At 41.8% G+C, this 23,926-nt stretch overlaps 2 protein-coding genes across 4 annotated transcripts in view; one reads left to right on the top strand and one right to left on the bottom strand.

Annotated features, from left to right (window-relative positions):
* Window positions 1–23,587, bottom strand: part of KDM2A (lysine demethylase 2A) — a 58,422-nt gene extending 34,835 nt beyond the window's left edge. The window contains exons 1-4 of one of the 3 annotated variants that reach the window (XM_079973252.1): window positions 23,486–23,587; window positions 22,644–22,671; window positions 20,782–20,886; window positions 306–444 (exon numbers count right to left, since the gene is read on the bottom strand). In XM_079973252.1, coding sequence (XP_079829378.1) covers window positions 306–444; window positions 20,782–20,886; window positions 22,644–22,671; window positions 23,486–23,505 — 292 coding nt within the window. In that variant the 5' untranslated portion in view covers window positions 23,506–23,587. The remainder of the gene's footprint in view (window positions 1–305; window positions 445–20,781; window positions 20,887–22,643; window positions 22,672–23,485) is intronic. The other 2 variants (XM_079973250.1, XM_079973251.1) reach the window with 2 other exon arrangements.
* LOC307223535 (tyrosine--tRNA ligase, mitochondrial-like) lies at window positions 960–3,652 on the top strand (the record flags this gene model as incomplete). Its single annotated transcript, XM_079989559.1, is given in 3 exon segments — window positions 960–975; window positions 2,759–2,836; window positions 2,839–3,652. Coding segments are annotated over 3 exon segments (630 nt in total). The 3' UTR covers window positions 3,375–3,652.
* Window positions 23,588–23,926: the final 339 nt, after the last annotated feature.

The following is a 23,926-nucleotide window of genomic DNA, read 5'->3' as shown; positions in this document are numbered from 1 at the left end:
CATGCTGGGCAGGCCATGGAGTTTTGCTTAAAAACAAGGTAACACAAGCCTAAAGGAAGTCCGCCTCACCGTATTGCCATGCTTTAGTGTGAAACATGAGAGGTAGAACAACTTATTTTCAAATACTCAATGCAATCATGATGCATATCAATTTGGTTCTTTTAAAATAGGAAGTTGGAGTTCTAATACACATGGTGCTTAAGCATATCTAGAGAGTCAAAACACACTTGTTGCTTATTACTGCAATAGAAAAAAGAGCTCACAGACATCTGAATCTTAGAAAGGTAGCTTGGCATGATGCTTACCTTTGCCTTCCATGAAGACCACAAAATCGGCATTAAATTTGTTGGTGGTAAGTTTCTCTTCGAGGTCAAATGTTCGTTTCCCCTCAATTTCATCATCTGAGATGCCATCATCCTCATAACGCCGTCTCATAGCACCACGCTGTGGAAATAGTGACAGGTGAGAACTGGAGGAGCCATTGTATTGGATGGCAGCTAGTTTCCTGAGATATGCAATGTACATGCACAACATGTGCTCACGTGTTCTTCTTGAGCATAGGTGATTAAACCAATACAACCTTCCATAAAGAGATCCTGTTTACAATTATATCAGTTTTAACAAATGTGCAATTACTTATCTGAATACTCTTTCCGTGTGACTTCATATTGATGTTGAATGATAGTCCTTTCCTACTACTAGAGTGAGCCAATGGCTATGTCTCAAGTTCCACCCTGATGCATGGCTCTCTGCAGTACCACTATCTACATATTAAAGTGGAGGCCTGAAATGGGAAGTCTACATACATCGTGTTCCCTGCCTCAGACGTCCATGCTAATGTGTGGACAGAGAAGGCAGGGTCAAAAAAAGCCATGTGTCATCAGGGTGAGCCCAGAGGAAAGACGGCACAGCCCTTTTATTCACACAATGCCCCTTCGAGGAAAGCATGATGGGGGCTAATGGCAACACAAGATGGTAACATTCTGGTATTATACTTCCTGCTCATATCTACAGATTTTTGATAGTTCCAAAGAAATTGGATTCTTTCTATATTTCCCTTAAATTCTGCAAACACTGTACTAGAATCTGGTGCTCCCCTAAGATGTACAAAGTGAGTCTTTTAAAAGAGGCCCCGTGGAACATGTGTACTCTGTATTCATGGGGCCTCTTTTAAAGGACTCACCCTGTATTAACCAATTGCATTTCTGGAAGCACATCATTCGCTAAGTGTACCAAATCAAGCTCGGAGCCGAGAATGTAGTAAAATGAAAATTAACTATAATCCAGAAATGCCTATGTTTGCGATGAAGTCAGTCTGTTGCAGGGATGAGAAACCTATGGATCTTTAGGTTATGATGGATTACAACTCCCATCATCCCTGATCCTTGGTCATGCTGGCAGGGACTGATGGAAGTTGAGTCCAACAAAATCTGGAGTGCCACAGCTTCTCCACCCCAAGTCTATTGTCTTAGGAAGATTTGAGACACGGAAATAATTTGAGCAATTTTTGGATGAGGGTTTCCTGAAGAGGGCCTCATTTGTGTGAAGGTACAAACACTTCAACTGAAGCCGTTTGTTTCCTGCAAATACCCAGTCTGGACTCAACTGTATAATATTAAAAAACAAGTGACTAATTAAGTCAAGTCATAGCATCCCTTCTTGATATTCCCAGCCTAAGCCATACTCCTGGTGTAGTGGTTAAGAGCGGTAGTCTTGTAATCTGGGGAACCGGGTTCGCGTCTCCGCTCCTCCACATGCAGCTGCTGGGTGACCTTGGGCCAGTCACACTTCTCTGAAGTCTCTCAGCCCCACTCACCTCACAGAGTGTTTGTTGTGGGGGAGGAAGGGAAAGGAGAATGTTAGCTGCTTTGAGATTCCTTAAAGGGAGTGAAAGGTGGGGTATCAAATCCAAACTCCTCCTCCTCTTCTTCTTCTTCTTCTTCTTCTTCTTCTTCTTCTTCTTCTTCTTCTCCTCCTCCTCCTGCTGAAACACTGCCTTAGGCACTACCTTCCTTCCAGCAGTGCTAGACAGATACTTTACTATGTCAGCCTTGTCCATATAGGTATGTTTCCTTATTTATTTATTTCAAGTTGGGCTGTAAAAGCATTTGCTCAGTATAGTATTGTGTTGCTACTGGACCCCCTAGTGGCCACATTTATCCACAATGGCTGTACAGTGGTACCTCTAGTTATGAACTTAATTTGTTCCGGAGGTCCGTTTTTAACCTGAAACAGTTCTTAACTAGAGGCATGCTTTCCCTAATGGGGCCTCTTGCTGCCGCTGCGCTGCTGGCACATGATTTCCGTTCTCATCCTGGAGCAAAGTTCTCAATTTGAGGTAATTCTTCCAAGTTAGCGGAGTTTGTAACCTGAAGCATTTGTAACCTGAGACGTTTGTAACTCAAGGTACCACTGTATTTTACATTGCAGTTACCTAGTTTTCCCTGAAACTTTAAAAGCTCAACATATTTTATATTAACCAAAAGGCTAATATTCCTTGGATTCTAAAGTCCAAACTAATGGAAAAATGTAGTCATCCTGGGCAACTGGTTATTTGCACACTTGTGTTTAAATGAGCATGGATCTATTTAAATATGAATTTATGTCTCCTGCAGGATTTATCAGCTTGTTAAATCATGTTTCTAATATTACCACACACAAATTTTATTTATTGTATTTATTATATACCACCTTTCCCTCCAAGCAGTTCAAGGTGGTATACATGGTTCTCCCCATTTTATCATCACAACTCTTTGAGATAAGTTGGGGAAATCTGCTGGCAATGCAGTTTGGCTACACAGAAATAGGACCTCTCCCTTTGAGTTATATCAGTACTTTTCAGACAGCCAGATAGCGCTGTTAAAAGGTATCTGAAGCTTTTCACTTTCCTCCCTCTTCCGGAAATCCAACACATTATGGAAATGCATGCTAAAGAGCCTGAGAAGTGGGGGCCCCAGAAACGGCTTGCTGCTGAAGTAACTAAGCTTGTTCATGGCAAAGCAGGTCTGGAATCTGCTAAGAGATGCACAAGGGCCCTTTATTACAGTGACATAGCAGCACTAGAGACTATGTCCGACCAAGAGCTTCCAAAACTCTTCAGGGAAGCACCATATGTTGAGTTGATGCTTGAACCTGGGACAACAGTACTTGATTTGTGTCGGAAAGCAAATGCTATTGTAGATGGACCAAGGGGGTATCGTGACATAGCAAGTGGTGGAGTTTCTATAAACCACATTAAAGTAACTGATCCCGATGCTGTTCTTGTTCTTGGACAACATATCCTCAATAATGGCTTGTCACTCCTTAGAATTGGAAAAAGAAATTACTATGTTGTGAAATGGCTTCAGTTGTCACACGAAGAACAAAAATGCTGAGGTTCTTTTCAAGTACGTTATGAGTGCATTTTACTTCATGGACTGAGAACACACACCAAACAACTCGCAGAAACTGTGGTGTGAATTGCTTTTTCTCACTGTGTGAGACTCGGTATCGTCTAGAAATTGGATGGCATCTTAATTCGTACTTAAATCATGAAACGAGGAGGAACTCTATGGTACAATGCAGAGTCTATCCAAAGAATGCAACTGTTGAAATATGTTATCGTAAGTATTGGTTATAAAACGTTTGTCTACAATAAAGGTAACTAAATTAATCCTTTGAGATAGGTTAGGCTGAGGGACAGTGACTGGCGGTAGGTCACTCAGTAAGATTCATGGTTAAGTAGGGACTCAAACCCTGGTCTCCTAGGACAATGGGCATAGTCCAAAACTAATACTTACCCCTCACTGGTTCTCATGATATACACCTTGAAATGCAAGTTTTACTACAGTTTTTGGACGTTTTCCAGATAAAACCAGGATTAGTAATTTCACATGGCAAGAGATAAAGAGGGTGAAGCTACTTCTGTGCATAAAAAGCAAAAGTAGCTGTGATGGTCTAGATGGGGGTGCAGACACGTGGTGGAGCGGCAGAGGTGGAGAAAAGGCATCTCTCGCCCCGCACCGCTGGTCGCTTAAAGGCTGCCTTCCCTCACTTGGGCGGCAGCCCCAAGTGACTTCCGGGCAGTAGTCCCAAGCAAGGGCAGGTCTATTTATTTATTTATGACCTGTGTAAGCACAGTCACACATGAGTAGGATACATGTAAGCCCCCCCCCCCAACTTTCTTACAGGATGGGGAAGTCATTCTAGTTTGAAAATCTACACAGACCAGTGCTAGAAACAGATATATGAAAGCTAGGAGCTAAATGGCACCTTAAAACTAGGTTATGGGTGCAACAATGGAATGTCTAGGCGTGCCTTTTTATAACAAGAATACAAGCTGAAAATGAATGAACTGCAGCTAAAATATTATGTTCATTTTTCACATGGTCTAGTCCTTCCCCTACCCACCCCCATAATATTCTTAAGAGGGTTTCTTCTCCAGTCTTCAGAGAGTAGCTAGAAGTGAGGACGCAGAAAAAGGTCCTCCTTTCCTTCCACTCTGCAGTTTTAATCTGAAATCTTGGGCACAGTACTGCACCTGGAGCTCAGAAACTGTTCACCATTAATGATTCCCTGCCGCAAAATGCACCTAGAACAATGGGAGTTTCAAACACTCACACAGACATATCTGAAGATGCTAAGACTGAACCAGGTACTGAGGTATTTAGCAATTCTGGCCCAGAAAAGAATTGGCCAGCTCATTCTAATTTGACGGAATTAACTGTGTCTATCTAGTATACTGCTGAACTAAATTTCTCCTGCAGGGGAAAACTGACTAACTCCTCTGTTGCATCATCAGTTCAATTATAAACTTGCTAGGCTATTTTGAAAGAGCTGGAAATGGAAGGTTAGCAACTCAAAGCTGACCAGCCCATTCAGCTTCACGTCTCTGCAAGTCACTGTGGTGAATGACTATTATTCAGCCAGAAAAAAAATTGCTCCAAAAAATCCACTAAATACAAGATTGGATGCAAAAGATCTTTTGCAAATTGTTATATTCTGTTTTGAATAGTCAGACATTTACTGGTTTCACATACATGCAGTAATTTTAACAAAGCAAACAATGTGGAAACAAAAAAACAAAACAAGTTACAAAGCCAAATAAGCAGTCACTCCCTTGCTTAGAAGCTACGCAGGAAATGACATGGCCATTTAAAAACTGACTTGTGAACTGTAGCTTAGCTTATTGTGGCATTAAGATGTAGTGGTGGGCAAAGCTTCATCTCCCAGTTTTCTGCTATTAAGAGCATCGCCCATCGCGAAAAGCTGACAAACTACACTACACGCTTAATTTCAAGTTTATCCTATTTATGGATTCTCCATACTAAATGAGGCAAAGGATATACTTGTTTGCCTGCAAACCTCTTGGTATGCCATCAAATGCTTCACCTTCTACAGTGCTTTGTATATACACAAAGTGGGACTGTCAGAAGATCGACTGACTTGCCCCATTCTACTGAAGGGTACATTCTTTATGATCAAAATGCTTTTACAACTTTTCTGCCTTCTTGGGACCCAAACAAGCAAAGTACTCTTAAAGAATAGAATGAAGTGAAAAGACCTCAGGTTCACATCCGATGCTGCTGTCTTGTTGGCACAATCTTGCTTGCACAATCTTGCTTAGGCAACCCCCTGTGCAACCTCAAAATCTGCTCCAGAGGGTAGGATCCTCTAGAGCAATTTTTGAGAGCATTGCAGGGAAAGGAGAGGAAGCCCTGTTGCATAAATAGACCTCTGTATACATAGAATCTAGAACTGTAGGGCTGGAAGAGACCCCAAGGCTCCTCTAGTCCAATCCCCTGCAATACATAGCGTTCAAAACAACATACAGTCATACCTCGGGTTACAGACGCTTCAAGTTGCGTTTTTTTCGGGTTACGGACTGCTGAAACCTGGAAGTACCGGAAAGGGTTACTTCCGGGTTTCGCGGTTGCGCATGAGCAGAAGCGCTAAATCGTGCTTTGCACATGCGCAAAGCACCGAATCGCAACCCACGCGTGTGTAGATGTGCTGCTGCGGGTTGCGAACTCTGCGGGTTACAAACATGCATCCCACACGGATCACGTTCGCAACCCGAGCGTCCACTGTATCTGTAAGAGTTGTACATACAAACCCAAATGACCCCTCACACATGCTTCAGTTACTTCAGAACCTATGTCAGGATTACCAGGGTAAATAACATATAATCTCTGTGTGTGTGTGTGTGCGTGTGTGTGTGCGTGCGCGCACACACACACACACGTTATATACCTATATTACCCTTGACATAGAGAGTAATATGGCACACGCAACCTAAAGCTAGAAATTACACGCCTATATTAAGACACTAGTAAGGAAGCAGTTTTCCTAAGAGAAGTTAACTGAAGGATTACCAATCATTTCCACTGCTTGTCTTGACTTTAAGAAACATCTGCATGTCATTTCTGCATTCAAGACCTGTTCCTGATTAGGTCTGATACAGTTTAAGTAGGATTCATGCCACATTCTTGGGTCAGACTATCATCTTAGCTGCCAGCTTTCACACCTAGATAAAATAACAGGTGGCTAATTGAGCAGACCTGTTTAGTATACAATAACCACCAGTAATTAACTAAGCTTGAATACTGTCTAGGGCTTCAAGACAGACAGCATGACCCGAAAAATGAATGCTTCTACTGACAAAATTGTTCATTCCAAAAACTATCAAGTGCACCAGAATAGCATGGAATTGACAGGCCCATCTTAAAAAGGAAATTAAAACCCATGACATTTCCCCATGACAGTTCAATGCTTTCAAATAAGACATGAGACATACTTTGATTTTGCAAAGTGACCAATGTATGAAATCCTCTGTAAGTGAGACTAGCACAGTGTCCTGGCATTGGTCAAGGTAAATATATTTTTTACCTATTTATGGAAGTACAAATCTTTGTTGTAGACACCACATCACACTGCCTAGCATACATGAAGAGTTCAGAACTCTGCCTGCAAAGTGCTGCCAGCATCACTTTGATGATGTGAAGTTTCCAGCTTTGTAGGTAGACAGAACTGCTGCTGCTGGGATCCCCATCAACAGCAGCCAGCAGAAAGCTCCAAAATGAGCCTACCAAGACAGCCACACTGCTGACACCAGACCCAACTGCTGCACCAGTTCCATGCTGGCCCATTGATTTGCCTTGTTCCCACCTTCTGCCATGGCTGGTGTGTGCAATAGCGATTCAAATGCACCAGTGGTAGGTAATGTTGCTTCATTAAGCCCCTCCAGGCAGCTGTCAGTTTGGATTATGCCTTTAATTGATTAATAAATGCAAATATTCAACTCCTCATTTAATCTCAGATTATCATTTACCCACTGATTAAATGAAAGAACAGCAAAGGAAGTCTTTAGGACTTGAAACTCTTGAAAAGTCTCCACCACTTTGATCAGCTGTTTGAGAAAAACTTTATGGAAAAGAAACTTTTAGGTGGTTTCTCTTATATTTTGTATTTGATGCTAGCACATAATCTTGGTTTAAACACAAAAGTTCTATTGTTTCCATACTAAAAGCTTCAGGCAAGAGAAACTAGCACTCCTCAGCTGATAGAAAGTCAATGGGTTGCATCCAGAGTGTCCCATTTGTGAAAGAGACTGAGATTCAGGAGAGGCTTCTGCTGAAGGAGAGAGGGTGACTTAAACTAATCCCCCTTTGCTCTTCAGATTGTTGTACCACCACTCACACTGTTCTTTTGAGGTTCCTTCAACCAAACTTTTCAGGGAGCATGAAGCAAAAATCAAATTTCCTCTTTCTCCAGTAGGAGTGTCCTATGAGTGGAGTTCTGCTCATTGGTTGTGTTACTGAACAGAAAATATTCTGCATTAGTAGTTTTTTATTCTAAAATCTAAAGACACATATTTCTTTTAACAGCAGTGATTAGGGTTTTCCGAAAAATTTGAAGGACGTCAATATGTGAATGCAAACTAAATTAGCTACATTTACACTAACAGACGAAAAAAAGGGTGGGGTCCTCAATCAGGGCAGCTGAATCTTTCAGATGGAAATGCCTATGATCAAAGTTAAAGACATGTAAGACCAGTACTTGTGACCTAGCAAGCTCTGCAAGGTCCACCAATGATTAATAAGAGACTGTATCAGTAATTAAAAATGAATACGTTCACTTCACCAGTGAAAGAGAATTTCCAGTTCAGTTATCAAGTAGAAATGTAAAAGAAATACAAGACAATGCAGTCTCCTGCTTCTTCTATTCCACACAAAAATCTTTTGTATATAATGGAAAGGCCATAGCTCTATTTAGCTCAGTACTTTTAAACTTGACTGGCAGTTGGGTCTCAAAACCAATTCTTCAAGATGTCTGCCTATTATCCCAAACATATATTCACTATTTCTCATCTTAGTAAGCTCAGAACTCTGACAATTGCAGTGTGTGTGTGTGTGTGTGTGTGTGTGGCATGTCTCAGTGATGTTGAGTGCAAAATTTTCTATTTCTAAACAACACTGTTTCAGAAAATTAGTACTGTAACGTGATTAATGCATACATTCCCAGTAAAGAAGATCCAAAGAAAAGAAACAGAAAACCAAACCTCAACAGTGTAACTTAGGCACAAAATTGGATATGAAGTTTTTTTAAAAGGGGGTGGGGGTGGGGAGTGAATTGCCATATGGACTGGATGGCTGACATTTGCCAAGTAGAAATCCTGTTGAAAGCCCCAGAAATATATATGACTGAGCACTAGAAATATACCACCTTCTATACTAAACTATACAGTCCGTCATAGAGCTTCAGTATGCTGATGACAACGTAGTGTGTGCACGCTCAGAGGATGACCTCCAAACCATCCTAAATATCTTTGCAGAAGCTTACGAAAAGCTTGGCCTATCACTCAACATCCAAAAAACCAAAGTGCTGCACCAACAAGTACAAAATAACCCCTCTGCAGCACCACAAATCCAACTCAATGGTGTAACGTTGGAAAATGCTGATCACTTCTCCCACCTAGACAATTATCTTTCCACAAGGGCCAACTCTGATGCTGAAATCCAGCGTTGCCTGAACTCTGCGAGTGAAGCTTTCTCCCGATTGAAGTGCAGTGTTTGAAGACCAGGACATTCACAAGGAAACCAAAATGCTTGTTTACAAAGCTATTGTACTACCAACCTTACTATATGCTTGTGAAACATGGACCACTTATAAACACCATTTCCAACTCCTCGAAAGATTCCATCAACAGTGTCTCCAAAAATTTTTACACATCACTTGGGAAGACAGGCGAACTAATATCAGTGTACTGGAAGAAGTAAATATCACCAGTGTTGAAGCAATGATTCTTCAACATCAACTTCGTTGGAGTGGTCATGTTGTGCAGATGCCTGATGATCGTCTTCCAAAGCAACTACTCTATTCCGAACTTAAAAATGTAAAAGCGTAATACTGGTAGTCAACAGAGGTTTAAAGACTGTTTCAAGACAAATCTAAAAAAATGTAGTATAAACACTGACAAATGGGAAACACTGGCCTGCGAGCGCTCCAGTTGGAGAACAGCCTTTACCAAAGGTGTCATGGGGTTTGAAGACACTCGAACTCAGGACACAAGGGAGAAATGTGCTAAGAGGAAAGCATGCTTGGCAAATCCACACCGTGATCAACTCCCGCCCAGAAACCAATGTCCCCACTGTGGAAGGATGTGTGGATCCAGAATCGGCCTCAACAGTCACTTACGAACTCATTGTTCAAACTGTGTTTATGGAAGACAATCTTACTCGGCTACGACTGATCATCAAAGAAGAAGAAGATGCAGCAGGGACATCCAACTCCCAAGAGACTGCGATCTACTCACAAAATAAAAAACTGGCAGTGATCTACCCCTTTTTGGGGGGTTCAGGTCAAAGTTGTTGAGATTTTTGGGGGGAGGAAAGTCAAAATGGTTGAGCTTTTTAAGGGAGGAAAGTAAAAGTTATTAGCCTTTTTTTAGAGGGGCAAGTTAAAAATATTGAGTTACTACTACTACTACTTATCAAACCTTTATTAGGCATTATGCAGGTAAAACCATAAAAGGAAAATAACATATAAAAGCCTTGAGATATATATAAAAAGGCAGGAGTTGGCTACATACAAATATAAATATATACATATAGAATCAGTGGTTTTCCTTGTTAACCTGCTCCTTGGAGGACTGCTGCCAAAAACTCGGCTACCCCCGCCGTTACCCTTTGGTCAGCGTCGGATAGGTAGAGTCCCACACATTCAGCTTGCTGGGGTTCCAGACCACCCGAAAGGGGGGACAGCACGCGTTGACGGAGCGTACTGTACAATGGGCAATGAAAGAGGATATGCTCTACAGTGTCCGGGACATTCATAGAACATCTGCAGAATCTCTTGCTTCTGGGAATGTTTTGATATCTTCCCCAGACAAATGCTGAGGGAAAAACATTCAAACGGGCCAGCATAAAAGCCCTACGTTGGGCTGGGATTATTAGTTTAGAGACGTAATTGGCTCTGCAATCTGAGATATTTAAATCGTAGAATCTGGGGGAGCAAATTTTGTTTACAGCTGCCATAATATTTTGTCTCTCGACATCCTTTAGTCTAGTTAGGATATTATGGAGAATATATTGCTCATTAGAATTGTACAGGAGCTCCAGCTCGATGCCTAAAGATTCAATTTTTTTTTCAAGGTGCTGATACCATCTTGATTTATAAGGGTCTTTGAGCAAATCAGCGAGCAGACTTGATGGAGGGCAGCGAAAATGGCAGCGTAACCAATACTTTATTGAGGTGGACCATGCCCAGTATTCCATTGTGTGTATGCCTATTTCTGCACACATTGTTTCATATTTGATCATAAGAGGGAGTCCAAGAATACGTCTCAAAAAGCTGGAGTGAATCTTTTTTATATCACTGTTATATGCTTGGACCCATAGCGGGATACCATAGAATATCTGGGATTGCACTTTTGCTTGAAATATCTGATTGGCCGCAGGAATAAATTGATTACCTTTCTGATAATAAAAACGGGCAACTGCTGATGAGATGCACTTTGCCTGTTTTATGGCATTTGTGCGATGGGTTGCCCACCCTAAGTTGCTCTGGAATAAGATTCCCAGATATCTATGGATTTTCACTTGTTGGATTTCTTGCCCTCTTATTTTCCATTTCTCTAATTTCCAACCATTCGAGAAGACCAAAATTTTTGTCTTCTCATAATTTATAGAGAGTTTGTTACATTCGCAGTAAAGGATCAGTGAAGATATAAGACGTTTCAGACCCAAGCTCGTTAGTGATAGTAAGACAGCATCGTCTGCGTATAATAAGAGAGGAACTGGTTTCTGATTGAGTTTAGGGGCATGTGATTCTATTTTTTGAAGGTAATCTGGCAAGTCTGATAAAAATAAATTAAATAGAAAGGGGGCAAGAATACACCCTTGTTTTACCCCTTTCGAGTTTGGGATGTCTGAGGAGAGGTGACCTTTGGTGTTAAGTTTGACTTGACAGGTATTGGAAGAATGTAGATTTTGCATTAGAATCAATAAGCGCTGATCAATTTTTAATTCTGTGAGTTTCCTCCACAACTTTGGGCGGTCAATTGAGTCGAATGCACCACGAAAATCTACAAAAGCAGCGTATATCTTAGATTGCCTTTGGGATCTGTATTTTTCAACCAGATGCATAAGTGTAAGACAGTGGTCTAGAGTAGAGCAACCTTTGGAGAAACCTATTTGTTCTTTCCCTGGTAAATTTAGATTTTTCATCCAGGTAAGAAGTTTAGATAAGAGGTGCTTAGCGTAGATTTTCCCTATCACTGATAGTAGGCTTATCGGTCTATAATTCCTTGGTTCTTTTGGGTCGCCATTTTTAAAGATTGGAATAATTATTGATCTTAACCATATCTCAGGTATGGTCCCATATTTATCTATAAGAGTAAACAATTGAGCTAAGGGTTCTGCCCACCAATCTATATAGGTCTTAAATAGTTCTATTGGTAGACCGTCTGGCCCAGGAGATTTCCCCGATTTGAAGTTTTTAACTATCTCTCTAATTTCCTCTTCCTCTACCCTTGGCCACTCCTGGAGTTTATTAATTTTATTTTTAATGGTTTCATTTCCTTTAAGTTCACCGTGTAGATTGTTAAATACAGATGTAAAGTATTGGGACCATTTGGATTCTGCAATTGGTGGCAGAGTTAGTTGATTTTCGGCTTTCAGTCCTCCGTACACTAGGCTCCAGAACGCTTTGTTGTTTTTACTCTGAATTGAGTCAAATAATTGTAGCCATTTTTGGGTTGCGTATTTCTGTTTCTTTTCGGCCAGAATATAATGGTATTTTCTTTTTTCATCAAGATAAGAGGGCTCTAGTTTAGTGCGATTATTTTTAAATGTTTGGCGCAGTTTTCTTTTTAGCTGGAAACATTCATCATCAAACCAAGGGCTAGCGCTATATTTAAGTTCCCAAACTTTAGGTGGAGTACTAAGCTCTACAAGCATTTGGAAGATTTCATTATAAATTTTAGGAATATCACAGTAGGAATTAGTGGTCTTTAAGTTGAGTAATACTTGTTTTCTCAGGTTAGCTGTAAGTTTATGCCCCACTTCTGCACTCATTTCCTGGGACCATTTTAATTGGGTCATTTGTTTGTATTGAGAAGGTTCTATGATATTGTGCTTAGTTATTTTGGTTTCGTCCTTTAAGCTAATAGACAGCAATAATGGCTGATGATCGCTTTCAGTGCGCGTTCCAATTTTGAGGTCCATGATCGAATTTATAATATTATAAGGGACAAGAATATAGTCGATGACACTGCATCCTCGGGGGGAGAAGTATGTAAACTCCCCGCTTCTATCGCCATTTGTTGAACCGTTCACAATCTGCAAATTAAAGTTGTTACATAATTCAAGTAGGCGTAAGCCTTCGTTGTTAACAACCCTGTCTCTGGAGAATCGTCCTATTTTCAGGGCATGTGCGATATCATTATCAGTATTCCAATTTAGTTTGCTACATAGTTGTTCATTGTTGGTTCCCACTCTGGCATTAAAATCACCTGCTATTATCAGTGAGGCATTTGGGTATTTATCGGACAGATTTTCTATATAAAAGGTTAGTTGTGACCAATTTTCACTACTGATGTTGTTTTTGGTTGGGGGGATATAGACATTTACAAGTAGCAAAGAGTCTTTTTTTTGGGTTAAAAGTAGAGCTTGTGCAAGTGGTAAACATATTTCTAGTTGCTTGATTTCAAACCCTAAGTTGTCTTTGATCATACAACAGAACCCTGCTTTCGGCCGGCCCTTCGTGTTTGTTTTCAATGCGGGTTTCGTATAGGAGATGAATCCGTTAATTTTAATATCTCTAGTTGACCATGTTTCTTGTAGGAGTATTAGTTCAAAATCCTTAAAGAAGTTCATTAGGTCTGGGTCTCCGTCTTTGTTTCCCCACCCTGCGATATTCCAGGACAACAGGCGTAGGATCCGTTTTTGGGTTGGTGGCTGGTTGACAGCATTTAGTCATTCTAGTTCTGTCATTAAGTCCAGCGAGGAATTTTTTCTTGTGCAGATACAGCCATTTGTCGCTGCTTTCGGTGGGGGACGTAATGGTGGATCTTTTAGATTCTTTTTTAAAGTGCGGGAAATTAGAATTTCCTCCCTTTCTTGATTTTCTTCCTTAACTGTTCCTTGTTCCTGAGAGATTTCTGTGGTTGGTGGGCTATTATGGACAGTAGGACTATTTTTAGTCTCTACTTCCATTTCTTTGGCCTCATTAGGTGTTGAGCTCGGTGTGTCAGGTCTGTTGGAGGTCATCTTTTGTTCGGCAAAGTTAGAGTCCTTTGTGGTACTTAAATAAGGGGTACCTATTTCGGTTGGAGCTAGTATTTGATATCTCAGCCAGGAGTTTGTAGTCTCATTACTGGAGTTTTTCCTTGCCGTTTCATATTCTAAAGGCGGCTGGATTTGTAGCTCTGCATCTATACATTTGAAAGTTCCATTTGCAGCTCTCTTTTTGACTATGCATTTTGGGGAAAAGGCTGGCAAGTGTAAAGTTTGATTGTGTATTGTATCTACTGCATTTTGTTGACCTTGTCGGTGAATTTCGGTCAATCTGGCCTGTAGTTTCGTCAATTTACTGAGTATGTTTATTTGTTCTTTATCTGGTAGCTTGGCAAAATTACTCAGCAGATCTTCTTCTTCTGGGACTGTCCAGTCTATTGTGTCAAAGGCGAGGTTGTTATTTGATGCTACAGTCGCATGGTTTGGGAGCTTGGATTTTTCTTGCGTAATTTTCCGGGTAGCTGACTGCGGTTTCTCCCATCTACTGGGTTCTTCCACGGGGGTAGGGGAGATGTCGGCTTCTGGTGGAATGGCCTTGTTCATCTTATTCTGTCTTTTAGATGCAAACAATGGTCTGGGTGATATATCTTCAAAATGTCGGCGCGGAAAAATTCCTTTCTGGGCTAAATGAGCCTTTACCCTTAAGATTTTAGTTGGGATTCTATGACTACCAAATCTTAGTAGTACTTTTTTGGAATATCCGTCGTTAGTGAGCCTCTTGACTGCTTTTAAGTCAATGCTTCCGCCCTCAGAACCAAGGAGCAGATTTAGATGGTGTCTGGCCCAGAAAGATGACTCCCAGTAAGGTAGGGGTCCTCTATATGGAAAAATGTGGAGAACAATCTCACATGGCCTCAGTATCAGGTTGATTGAGTGAGGGGGGCTTCCTCTGATTTTTGACTGATTTAGAGGTATAAATTTGTATTTGTTCTGTTTATTTCCAGGGGTTGTTAAGGATGGCAAAAAGGGAGTGAGTTGCCTCCTTTCATCTGGGTTATCCAGCTTCTTGGAGATGTTTTGTAATTGTTCAAAGATTTTTTGAACTGTTTGAGCAGTCAATAGGCAGCATTCCTCCAGCAGCTCCACCTTTCTATCAATTAGTGCTTGTGCCTCGGTTATGGGAGTAGTAGCCTTGTCCTCATTTACTCCTAGGGATATCTCTTCAATTGTCTTTCCATGTAAGGAGTTGAGGAAGGTTTTGGGAGGAGATACGTGCTGTTTTTGAGGTAGCAGGTAATTATCTAGATTACTCTGTTTAAAACCAGAGGGCTCTGTGTCAGTTTCTATATCAAGGCACCTGGGTCTTTTGCCTCTTCTCATTACTAGATTCTTAAATCAATGAGATCAGACTTCTAAATAGAATGATAAAGTGCTAAAGTTCTCTGGTCACAATCTCGTTCAATTCTCATTCGGTCCTAGCTGGACTGCTGCGAGGTAAGTAACGAGTAACTGGGAGGGAGTGCCTTAGTGCTCGAGAGGGAATGTCTGAGAGCCTTCGTTAAAACTTCTTTAACTTCATTAAGTCCCGGCACCGAGGAGGATAAGATAAGATAAAATGTTCAAACGCACAGCGAAATAGTGAAAGGAAATAGAATCCAAAAGGGAGGAGAGCCGGCAACATTTAGTTAAAAGATCTCTTTGAGCTCCGATAAGAGCGTCTTACCTCGGCGCCATCTTGAAACTCAGAATATTGAGTTTACTTTTGGGGGATAAGAGAAAAAATCGCCCATGGTCAACCCAAACCTACCCGGTGGTCAACTGGTTAGACATCCCTGCTATACAGCTTGCGACTTAATTGTATAAAAATTCTAAGGATGAGGTAGGTCAGCTGTTTATATAAATCAGCCATATGATTTCTTTCTAGTGACAACACTGAAATTTATACATTTATTGACCATTAAGAAAGACCCCTTGTGGATTGAAATGTGTCTGGCCTTCAGTATTATTGCTGGTCACATGAAGTTGAAGTTCAGACATCACTCTATATGGTTGTGTCCATTATTACTGCATTCTAGTAACTTCATTTATATCTCTTATGCATATATTGTTGGAAAAAATAAATACATTCTTTATCTTTCTTTCTTTTACTTGCACAATTTTATCTCTTAGTCTACAATTCCAGTCAAATTGGCCAGTTTGAAAGTTGTAATTACCCTTTTTCAGGTGAAACATAGATAGCCAGCCATGTTGGTCCAATAAAAAGCACATATATAATGTTATACTTTTGCAGTCCCAAAGATTCAAGAGAATATGTTTGGTAGCAGTTCAGAGAATTTGGAGTAGGGGAGGGGAACCTTTTTGATCCAGCAAGCTAGAGCCTTTTGGGCCAACTTTGACATGTCAACAGGACAACCCATTGTGAAACCAAGTGGTTGATAGGTGGGTTGTCCCCCAACCTCACATAGTGCTTCCCAAACACCCAACAGCCAGCTGGTTGGCAAGCACTTGGGATCCATTGAGCACAAAGCTTGCAAAGTGTTTTGTGCAGTGCTTCCCATGCATTGAGAATTGACCTGTCAAAGCTGCTTTCTGCAGACATCAGCTATGCTAGTCCAGCTGCATCTCTACCTGCCCCATAACTGATGCCACATTCAATGGCAGATGGGTGTTGTTTATAGAAAACGGCATCACTGTTAGGAACTGTGTTGGGTCAGATATGGTCCATGGGCCAAATATATCCTTAACCTGGTTTGGAGAGATAAAAAGCAAGAGCTTTTGGGGGGAGGGGGGCAGGGGAAGAAAAATCACAAGGTTGGTGGGGAGGCATGGACACCTGACCAGAAAAACAAGTAGAGACATTTAGTAAGAATACTATAATCCATTCCATATAAAAACCAATTTCACATACTCAAAACAAAATTGGTTCCAAGGCCGGAGCGCGACTTCCTCTCACATCCTGGGGCAAAGGTCGCAACAAGGGGCATCTACCTCCAGGTTAGCAGCGTGCGTAACCCGCAGCATTCGTAAGGGGGACGGTATGTAATACGAGGTGCCACTGTATTATCTGAAGAGCTAGGCACAACATTATTGTATGTAGCTAACTAGGTACATACATTTCTATTTGAAAGCAGGTAAGTATTAAAAATGAGAGTCCAAGTTTGCAGAAACTCAAAATTTATCTACATATTTGAAACCATCAGCTAGCTACAGTTACAAAGGCCTCAACAAATGAACCTCAACTTTACAATAGTTCAACTATGTCCTTTACAACAATTTTATTTCTGCTGGCTAACCACTTAACAATATTCCTAATCACACACAAAAGGATAGCTCCACTTGGTATTTGTGGAAGACAGTTTTTAGTTTCAGGCACAACTGAATACTGAAATAAACCCTTCTTGAAAGTTATATGGAAAACTCGTCAACAACAAGTATAAAATCTAATCCCATCAATCGTCTACAGATACAAGTATTTTGACAGATACGATCAATATATTTTAATTTGCTTTCTCTAGCCTATCCTGAAGGTTCAGGGCAACTTAATTTCCTTTTTCTTATTTTACCACAATACTTTCTTGAATGGTTTTCAAATGCAATCCTATGAAATCTTGTAGTTCCTAGATACATGCTAAGGATTCTTACTAAAGGACAACTAGATTACCAAAGGACAACACTCACCAAAAGAAAAGCTTGCTCAGAACTATCAATGTACTTCTTTAATGCCATGTTGCAGGTTTATACAGCAATGTCAAATTCATTCCACAGTACAATTGGTGTGGCTTGACCACTAGGGCTAACAGGAGAAACCAGTATATCAAGTGAACTAAGCTGAGCACACTAAACATATTCAGAGCGCACTAAACATATTCAGGAGTCCTTTGCCATGCATATGCTTTGTGGCATTGCTACAGGACACCTCAGCAGACAAACCAATATAGAAAGGATTCCCTGAAGTTAGAATGTTTCAAAACTGCTGGACAGCCATCCCGTCCACTCTTTTTTTAAAAAGGAAATGTTTGCTACCAGACCTTATTCTCATTTCTTCTTTCCTAATATGAACCCACCTCCCATAACTTGTACAATTAACACGTCCATCTCTTAATTCCACTCCTCCAGCCTATACAAACCCAGCTTTACAAACCCATAAAGACTGAGCACATATAGTTTCCCACCACCACACACATATCATAATCCCAAACATGGGTGTTGAAGGTAATATAATTTGCCTATACACAAACAATGAAAGATGCCAAGAAACAAAATGCCCGATTACATTTGTAAGCTTAAACAACCAAGACAGACTTAAATACGTTACACATCAGTAAACTAAGAGTGTCTTTGAATATCTCTCAGAAGTAATTAGGTCAAATTCCAGTTCTGTAATTTCAATAATAACTATGATGCATTGGTTTCAGCCAAGCACCAAGTACTTCCAATTTAATTATTCTCCATTTACACTTCTTCCTTCCTATTTCTACTGCATGGGGACGGTCATCCCATGTTCTTGAAGTAACAGATTATGTAGAGTTTGGTATGGTGCAACCCTGCATAGAGTGCATTACAATAACAAATAACCAAGGTTACCAATGCATGCTTGGACCAATGTGAACCTATAACCCCTAACAGGGACGTCCTTATCTAGCCTACCAAAGCTGGTAGAATGTACTCTTAGCCAATGAGGATTCTTGTGAAAAGAGGAATCAATGAGTATCTCCAGACTACAAATCTTCAAAGGGAGGGAAACATCCATAACCTTGTCAGGATTCAGTCAAGGTCTACTGGCATCCATTCAGCACACAACTGCATTTAGATATCAGCTCAGAACTTGCCACCAGATTAAGATGTAAGAGAGGAGGAGAGTCAATTGTCATGAGCCTTACACAGCTCAAGACTGCAATACAGGCAACCCTCATTTTGCATGGGGGTTACCATTCCAGACCCCTGCATACACCGGAACATGTGTAAATCTGTTCCACCCTGCCCCTTTTTGTGTCATCTTTATGACATTTGGGGGCTACTTCCAAGTTCTGTGTACAATCATGCATCATTTGGACATACCTAAATCAGTCGTTGAGTGTATCTTAAGGACCACCTTTCCCCATGTGAATTGATCTGGACTCTGAATTTGTCATCAGAGGCCCTTCTCTATGCCCCTCTCCACGAGAGGTTTGGAGGATGACAATACAAGAACTGACCTTTTCTGTGATGGCTCCCCATCTGTGGAATGCTCTCCCCAGAATGGCTCACCTGGTGTTATCACTACATGTCTTTAGGTGCGAGCCTAAAACATTCGTCTTTACCAAGACCTTAGGCCATTAAATAATCTACAGCCTGTTAAAGTTGTGGAGACAGAGGGACTGTTATTATTATTTTATTATTATGCTGCCTATAACTATGATTTGTTTTATGTTTTCAATCTTATGGTCCATAAAATAGATTTGTAATGTTGTACACTGCCCTGGGACCTTTTGATAAAGGGTAGTATATAAATTTAATAATTAATGATAATAATGATAATGATAATAATAAATATAATAATACTGAAGAGATTGTGCTCTAAATCCCAATGACTTTACTTAGATGTTAAATAGCATTGAGGACAAAGTACTGCACAGTGGTATCCAAGAGAATAACTGCTAGGGGGCAGACACAGTCACCCAGTACTACTCTGCAATCAAGCTGGGAAGATATGCTGAACAACACCTCCAACCCCCAAACCATAGAGCTGATCCAGAAGGATACTAAGCTTAATATCAAAAGCTGTTGAGATCAAGAAAGATTAACTGGGTTGCAACCCTCCTTTCCCTCACCTTATAAAGGTCACCCATCAGTGCAGTTAAGGCCAACTCAGTCCCTAAGCCAGGTTGGAACCCAGACTGGTAAGGCTAAATATATTTCACACAGAAACACCTGTATTTAAACCACTACTACCCTCTCAAGCAAGCACCTTCCTCTGAAATAGGGTATTTGCAATTAGGCCCAAGTTGCCACATACCATTGGATCCAACATACCATTGGATCCAAGGCAAGATTTTTCAGTAAAGACCACACCACCACCACCTTCAAGCAGCCGGGCAGCACCATATCACATAACAACGCAGGTGTGGGGGACTGGAACCAGCTGACAGGCCAGATCCTTACCTCCACCCCCACAATCCAAATTTGACAGGTGGGTGAGGATGTCCACCTGCCAGTAATCCTTCACAATTGCTTCTGGAGCACTGCTGGTCAACTGATCAGTACTTCACAGCACAACACAGAGCTCTTTGCAAGGGCCTTGTGAAGGGCCCTGCTTTGAACTCCTGCTGATCAGGTGACTGCACTTCAGTAACCAGCCCTGTTTGGATGCACTGCTTCAAACACGTTCAGGCTCTCACAACTGAAACTGATCACACAAAACCCCTCATATGGTATGTTGGACACTAATAGATTCTGCAGTAACAAGCACTGAAGCATTAGGTATACTATGCTCTATAAAACCTCTTCTCAGCAAATGAGCTGCAGCACAGTATACCATTTGAGAAGCTTCTGACTCATCCTCAAGGTAAGCTCCACAAAATACATTATGGTGAACTAGCCTTAAGGGTACAAACATGAACAACTCACCAGGTCCAAATTGGACAAAATACCCAAGCTTTCACATCAGGTGTAGTCAATTAAAGCACTCTAACACCACCACAAGCTGAGCTTCTAGACACAGTGTTAAATTCAAGATAGCACACCTGTGATAATCCAAGACTGCAAAACTGAAAGCACAATGGAGGCCAAACATGTGTGTCCACATTCTTGCTCAGTCACCTCCAGCTTTGCTAACCATCATCACTTCAGTCAGCCTTTGCTGTATTCAACTGTAGGAAACTTTTAGTAGCCTTACTACACTTCTCTTCCTCTGGAAGCACAATTTTAAAATTTATGACTAGCTTGAAGTGGCTACTAAATCACAAACTTTGAAAATGAGCCTATTAACACTACTGGGCAATTATTTACAATTTTTTTTGTTTCTTTAAGTTAGAGTGGATCTAAAAAGTTATGGGTAGAAACACTATGAATAAGAGTATATACTGACCAGCCTTTTGCTATAACGAACCCGCTCTTCTTCAGGTTCCATCTCAGACTCTTCTGATGAGAGCGAGAATGAGATATCAGAACTGCTGTCTTCCTCTTCTTCCTCCTAAAGATACCAGAATAAGGAAGTAGAACAGATTAGAAATTCCACTTTAACTCTTTATTGCCTTGGTTTTATCAACAATATGAAACGTCATGAATCAAGAATGGAAAATTAACAATGACTATGAAGTAACAGGATGACTTAATTTTTAGGACCTGATTAAGCCATGGCCATTTTTTAAAACTAGGGTCAATACAAATAAAACAAAAATCCCAAGTGGTGATATGGCTATTCCACAATGGAATCAGTCTCATAGTATCCACACTTTAACATCAAGCAATACTTTCATAGTTTTGTCAAGTACCCAAGTAAATATACATGCTAGGTGGCGACAGAGTATTCTATGTGGTGTCTGCTTTTTAAATGAATTGGAAAGTCAGTTAAAGAACAAACATGCTCAGTTTGGTCAGCAAATACCTATAGGAATTTTCCCAGGAAATGTTTCAAAACAATAGAGATACCATGATTAAACACAATGGAATCAATACAGAGGGCTCAGTTTAGTATATTACTGCATCCCACAACCAAGGACCCCTCTCAGCATTTGTTGAAACTGCAGTTTGGCTCTATGTGGAGAAGACAAAAGTACGCAATCCATTGTTCATCTGAATACTGTAAGAGTTACCCACCATTATAGAGGCAGAATTCTGCTACTGATTATGGCATAACCTAGATCTAGTCTGACCAAATGCAGTCAGACACCAACTACAGCAGTTCAACAGCACAATGTTTTAATTGGCTAGTGTAGGCACAATATATGACAGCAAGCCATCATATATGCTGTTGTCCATTCACATCTTTACTACCACTGTATCTCAGTCAGGACATGTGTGTCACAACTATTTTATTGCTCAGTTAAGGAGAAGTTAGTGAATGGAACATTTAATTCTAGAGAAGCCTGTGTGAAGGTACTTTATGCATCAAGCAAATAAAAGAAATGATATGGATTCTGAGCATACCCCAAAATGGTGTATATAAGTTATGGTGGTACTGTTTTAGTGGTAGACGCATTACAAGACTGGGTCAGCAGTCAATCACCAGAAAACAGTCATTTCAGCACCCGCTTAACATTTGCATGGGCTAAGCAAGTAGTATAAGATACAGACCACAACATAACTCGATTTCAAGCCAATACAAAATTGCCTAAATGGTCTCTGTTTACATTTTCAAGTACAGTAAGCCTGCAACTTACGAGGGGTTACATTCTGGGAATTATGCCTAAAGCCAAAATCATGTACAGTATAGTCAAAACACACTGAGTTCAATGACATGTGGGACTGCCAAAGTCAATTTCCTGGAACCCGGACCCCTTTTAATTTTTATTTAATATTTTTGCCACACGCATAAAGCTGAATGTGCACAAGTTAAATGCGCGTAAGTTGCGGGCTTCCTGTATACAGTAGCAGGAGGGTTTTGGGTGGGGTAAGTGAAACTCAGAAGCTCCTACTTGCCACCTCCTATTCCAAATCAGCCTTGTGTGTGCCTCTCTCTTTCCAAACAGCCTCAAAAGTCCCAAAGTCAGTAAAACGCAGAGGATCGGCACCCCACATGCCAGTTGAACTCCATTCCAGCAGAAGAGAGACACAAATCAGAGCTAGCAGAAACTTTGTCTGCATTTTAAGCACTAGAATATCGCTCATTGTTTGTAGTGACATAAACGCAATGAGGCACCCTGGCTCGCACAGGGCAAGAGGGAAAGAACGAGATACTGTATAGGACTGTTTGCAAAACAAAATAATAAAAATATCGCTATATCTTACCAGGTCTCTGGTTTTCCTTTGCCCCTTCCTAGGGCAGGAGAAAAGAGAAGCCGGAAAGTCAATTAATTCCCAAGTGCATTACTCTTCGACCCTGAAGGCTGGAGAACGTTAGCATCCAAAATGGGCTATAAGCCCCTCAGAAAGAAGGGACCCCGATCCCACTGTTGGGGGAAAGGGGGCGTCATCAGGTAGGCTCTGGAGGGCGCTCAGTTCCTCAGCTCCTCTCAGCGAGGCCAGCCTTGGGCGGGAGGGGGTTGCCCTGAGAACTACAGTCTCTCTTCACCCTACCCTCCAAGTTGGGAACCCAGAGCCATAACTCCTCAGGAGGGAAAGCAACTCTCTCTCCAGCTCCTGCCCTTACAGAAAGTCTCCCCCACCTCCATCCAGTCATGAAACAAATCAGCTCTCAGTCGCTGTTCTTGGGCTGCAGGTCCTGGACCCCTGTGCCCCAAATCCAGACCAGTCTCACCTACATGTCCAGCCTTCCCAGTCCCACAACTTGCCTTTCTAGGGCATCCACACACCCCTCAGCTCAGCCCACTCGGCTCACTTCAGATGCTCCCACCCAGCCCAGCCCCCCGCTCCACCCGGGCTCAGTAACGCCGGCCCCACGCGAAGCTCCTCGCGCACTCCCCGAACTCGAACCCGAGCCCAAGCCCTAACACCCCCCTGGGACGCGACCGCAGCCTCTCAAGGCGCTGGGCCAGCAAGCACCGCCGCGCCGCCTCTTGGGGCCAAGGAGCTGCGACCCAGCACCGCGCAGCTGGGCCCCCCAACCCACCGGCGCCCGTCCGACACCGCCACCCGATCCCTCCCCACAACCCCCAGACTCTTCCCCTCACATAGAAGCAGCCGCCGCCATTTTGAACCCGTCAGACTCTCACATACACACATACAAGGCCGCCATACTGCGCCTGCGCGGCATATCCTTCTCTCGCTGACCCCCTCCCTAAGGGCAGGCGCCTACCATGCGCAGGCGTAATTTTCCCCACCCAGAAACAAGAGCAGCCTAACTGCGCAAGCGCGAGAGCGCAGACTACCTCTTTTTGGCCTAGAGTCAGGCAGCGGAGACGCATGCGCCTTTGTGTGGGGTTTGGTTTGTTTTTTTTTTTTATCACCCTTCTGGCTTGATCGGAGTCTTACGTAAAACTGTAGTTTTCTGTTGCTTTGCCTATTGGAAATACTAGTACGGTTTCTGGCGCGTGCGCAGTAACGGCAGCTGTCTGCCCGGCGCTGGCGACTGTAGGCAGCGGTCCCTCTTCATGTGCTGAGAGTCAGACTGG

This window comes from Podarcis cretensis (assembly GCF_951804945.1).
Source record: "Podarcis cretensis genome assembly, chromosome: 1".
NCBI classification, from domain to species: Eukaryota; Metazoa; Chordata; class Lepidosauria; order Squamata; family Lacertidae; genus Podarcis; species Podarcis cretensis.
This window is presented reverse-complemented; position numbering and strand designations above follow the sequence as displayed.